At 59.2% G+C, this 2,473-nt stretch overlaps 1 protein-coding gene across 1 annotated transcript in view; it reads left to right on the top strand.

Annotated features, from left to right (window-relative positions):
* Positions 1-2,473, top strand: part of ATF7 (activating transcription factor 7) — a 53,957-nt gene that overhangs the window by 41,585 nt on the left and 9,899 nt on the right. The window contains exons 3-4 of the mRNA XM_021382433.1: positions 68-164; positions 1,992-2,110. Of these exons, the coding sequence (XP_021238108.1) occupies positions 68-164; positions 1,992-2,110 (216 nt within the window). The remainder of the gene's footprint in view (positions 1-67; positions 165-1,991; positions 2,111-2,473) is intronic.

Raw genomic sequence — 2,473 nt, 5'->3', positions numbered from 1 at the left:
TCCCCATCCCCATCCCCATCCAGCACAGCCGCATTTATTCACCCTTTTCTGAACCGTTTCGTTTCAGAGGTTTACAAACGAGGACCACCTGGCGGTTCATAAACACAAACACGAGATGACATTGAAATTCGGCCCCGCGCGCACCGACTCGGTCATCATCGCAGGTAGCGCTCAGCCCCGCGCCGAGCGCCGCGTTAATGCCCCACGGCTGCAAGATTAATGCCGGGGAGCAGATGCAGCGAGCCACGGCTCTGCCTCCCATAAAAAGCCCTGTGATCTGCATTTAATCAGGAGGAGAGCAGCGCCCGAGGCTGCCGACTTTCTGCTCGTTTTTTTTTTTTTTTTCCCCTTTCTTTACGGCGGTGCCGGGGTTGGGGGGGGGGGTTGCAGGGTTCTTTTTTCTCCTTTTTTATTTTTTCCCTCCCCTTTTTGTCATTGAAGGGGGGGGGGGGGATGGATGGAGTCCTTCCCATCGCTGCTGTGACAGCGCAGCTCCCTCCCCAGCACAAGGCATCGGCTTTTTCTTCTTTTTCTTTTTTGGGGTTTTTAAACCCAAGCAGCTCCGAACGCTGCGGGGTCGGTGCAGCCTTTATGGAACAGGGAGAACAGCACAGAGGGGTGCGGGGTCGGTGCAGCCTTTATGGAACGGGGAGAACAGCACAGAGGGGTGCGTGGCAGCACGTCGTCACCGGTTACCCACGCTCTCCTGCCTCACTGGGATCCTTCGGGGCGTGGGGTTTGTGTAGGGCTGAGAGCAGGAAAATGCTTTCTGCACACGCTTTCCCCAGGTCCATCTCCAGCCCCAGTCCGGGGCTGACACAGGGAAATGGCAGCTGGGATTGCTGCAACCTTCGAGATAGGGTCAGGGTTTAGGTGTAAGGTGTGTGCGGGTTTAGGTTTAGGGTTGGCAGCCGTAGGTAAGACCCTAAGAGAGAAGAGGGCGGACCCCAGGGGACACAAAATGGGGACAATTCGTTCCACCTGGGGTCGGCCTCATGGGAACCAATGGGGCAGGTGGGGCGGGGGCTGCAGGCAGCCTCAGTTTCCTGAAGGTCAGTTTTCCTTCAGGTGAGCCCTGTGCTAAATAGGGGGGGGGGAAGTTGCTTTTCCTCCATAAACCCCTGTGTGTGTTGGCCAGGAGGGGACAGGGATGGGGGGAGTCCCATTCCCAGATCCTCATCTTTGCAGCTCCCAAAGGTGTTGGCTTCTCCTGTGCATACACTGGTGGGTAAAGCTGTGGGTGAGATGTCAGCACTTCAGGCACTGCTTTGCCCCGGGGTTTCCTTGCTCTCTCCCTCTCTCCCTTGTCAGCTTTGTGCTAACGAGCAGCAGGATTCACCCAGACCAAAACACCAAGCTCAGGATGAGGAGGGTCGTTAGGAACAGAGCTCTCCCCATGCAGGGACTAATTTAAATGGGAATTGGGCCCTTCTGGGTGATGGCAAATCCTGGTGGTGGGAATGGGAGAGGCTGGGTGGGAGCGGTCCCGGTGCTTTGTGGTGTTGGGAGGGCGATGCTGGGCAGGGAATGGTCCAAGAGAGCCCTGAAAGCGCAGTGAAAACAGCATCCCACTGAGAGCTGCAGCTGGGAGAGGTCATGGGCTTAATGGGGAGAGAGGTGGGCGAGCAAAGCATGCTTAATGAACAAAACCTGCTGGGGGGGGGGGTTAGAAACATACCACGGCTCAAGGGAGGTGTCCCAGGAACCCCCTTTGTGCTGGAAAATGCAGGAGGGTCCCGTGCAGGTGGATTGCTGCGGGCGGGTTACTCCTCCTGCTCCGGTCCCTCTGTGTTTTTGGGGTCTGCTCCTTCTGGGGGCACCAGCCCCCACTGCTCCCCTCTGCCACTGCACTGCCCCTGGGGATGGGAAGAGCCCTGAGCTGGGAGGGATGGGACGGGACGGGAAAACCTCATCAGATTTTGTGCCGAGCAGAGGGCGCAGGAGGGGAGTGGGGGGTACGGTGTGAATTGCTGTTGTTGTCCCCCCCCCAGATCAGACCCCGACGCCGACTCGGTTCCTGAAGAACTGCGAGGAGGTGGGGCTGTTCAACGAGCTGGCCAGCTCCTTCGAGCACGAGTTCAAGAAAGCTGCTGAGGATGAGGAGAAAAAGGCAAGAGGAGAAGGGCAGCACCGGGACCCCGGGCCGGGGGGGGCTGCGCTGGGGGGCACACACTGGGTGCGGGTGGGACGTGTCGCTGTGCACACGGGGGGGTTTCCTGTAGGTGACTCCGGCCAGCAGTCGTGCAGTGGGAGCCCTGGTTAGAGCGGCTTGGACGGGTTTGTTCTTCCCTTGTTCCACGGAGCACAGAGGTGGTCCCCCAAGTACTGCGCGGATCAGGGTGGGTCAAACCAACCCTGAGGGCCCCAGCATCGAAGCAGAATCGTTTCCAAACCACTTTGGGCATCGGGACCCCCACGATGTGCCCCAAAGCTGCGGTGCTGGGGTCCCCCCGGAGCAGGGGCAGGGCTCACC

Source organism: Numida meleagris, unplaced genomic scaffold (assembly GCF_002078875.1).
Source record: "Numida meleagris isolate 19003 breed g44 Domestic line unplaced genomic scaffold, NumMel1.0 unplaced_Scaffold244, whole genome shotgun sequence".
Classification (NCBI taxonomy): Eukaryota; Metazoa; Chordata; class Aves; order Galliformes; family Numididae; genus Numida; species Numida meleagris.
Note: the sequence above shows the minus strand (reverse complement) of the source record. Positions and strands in the feature narration are given on the sequence as shown.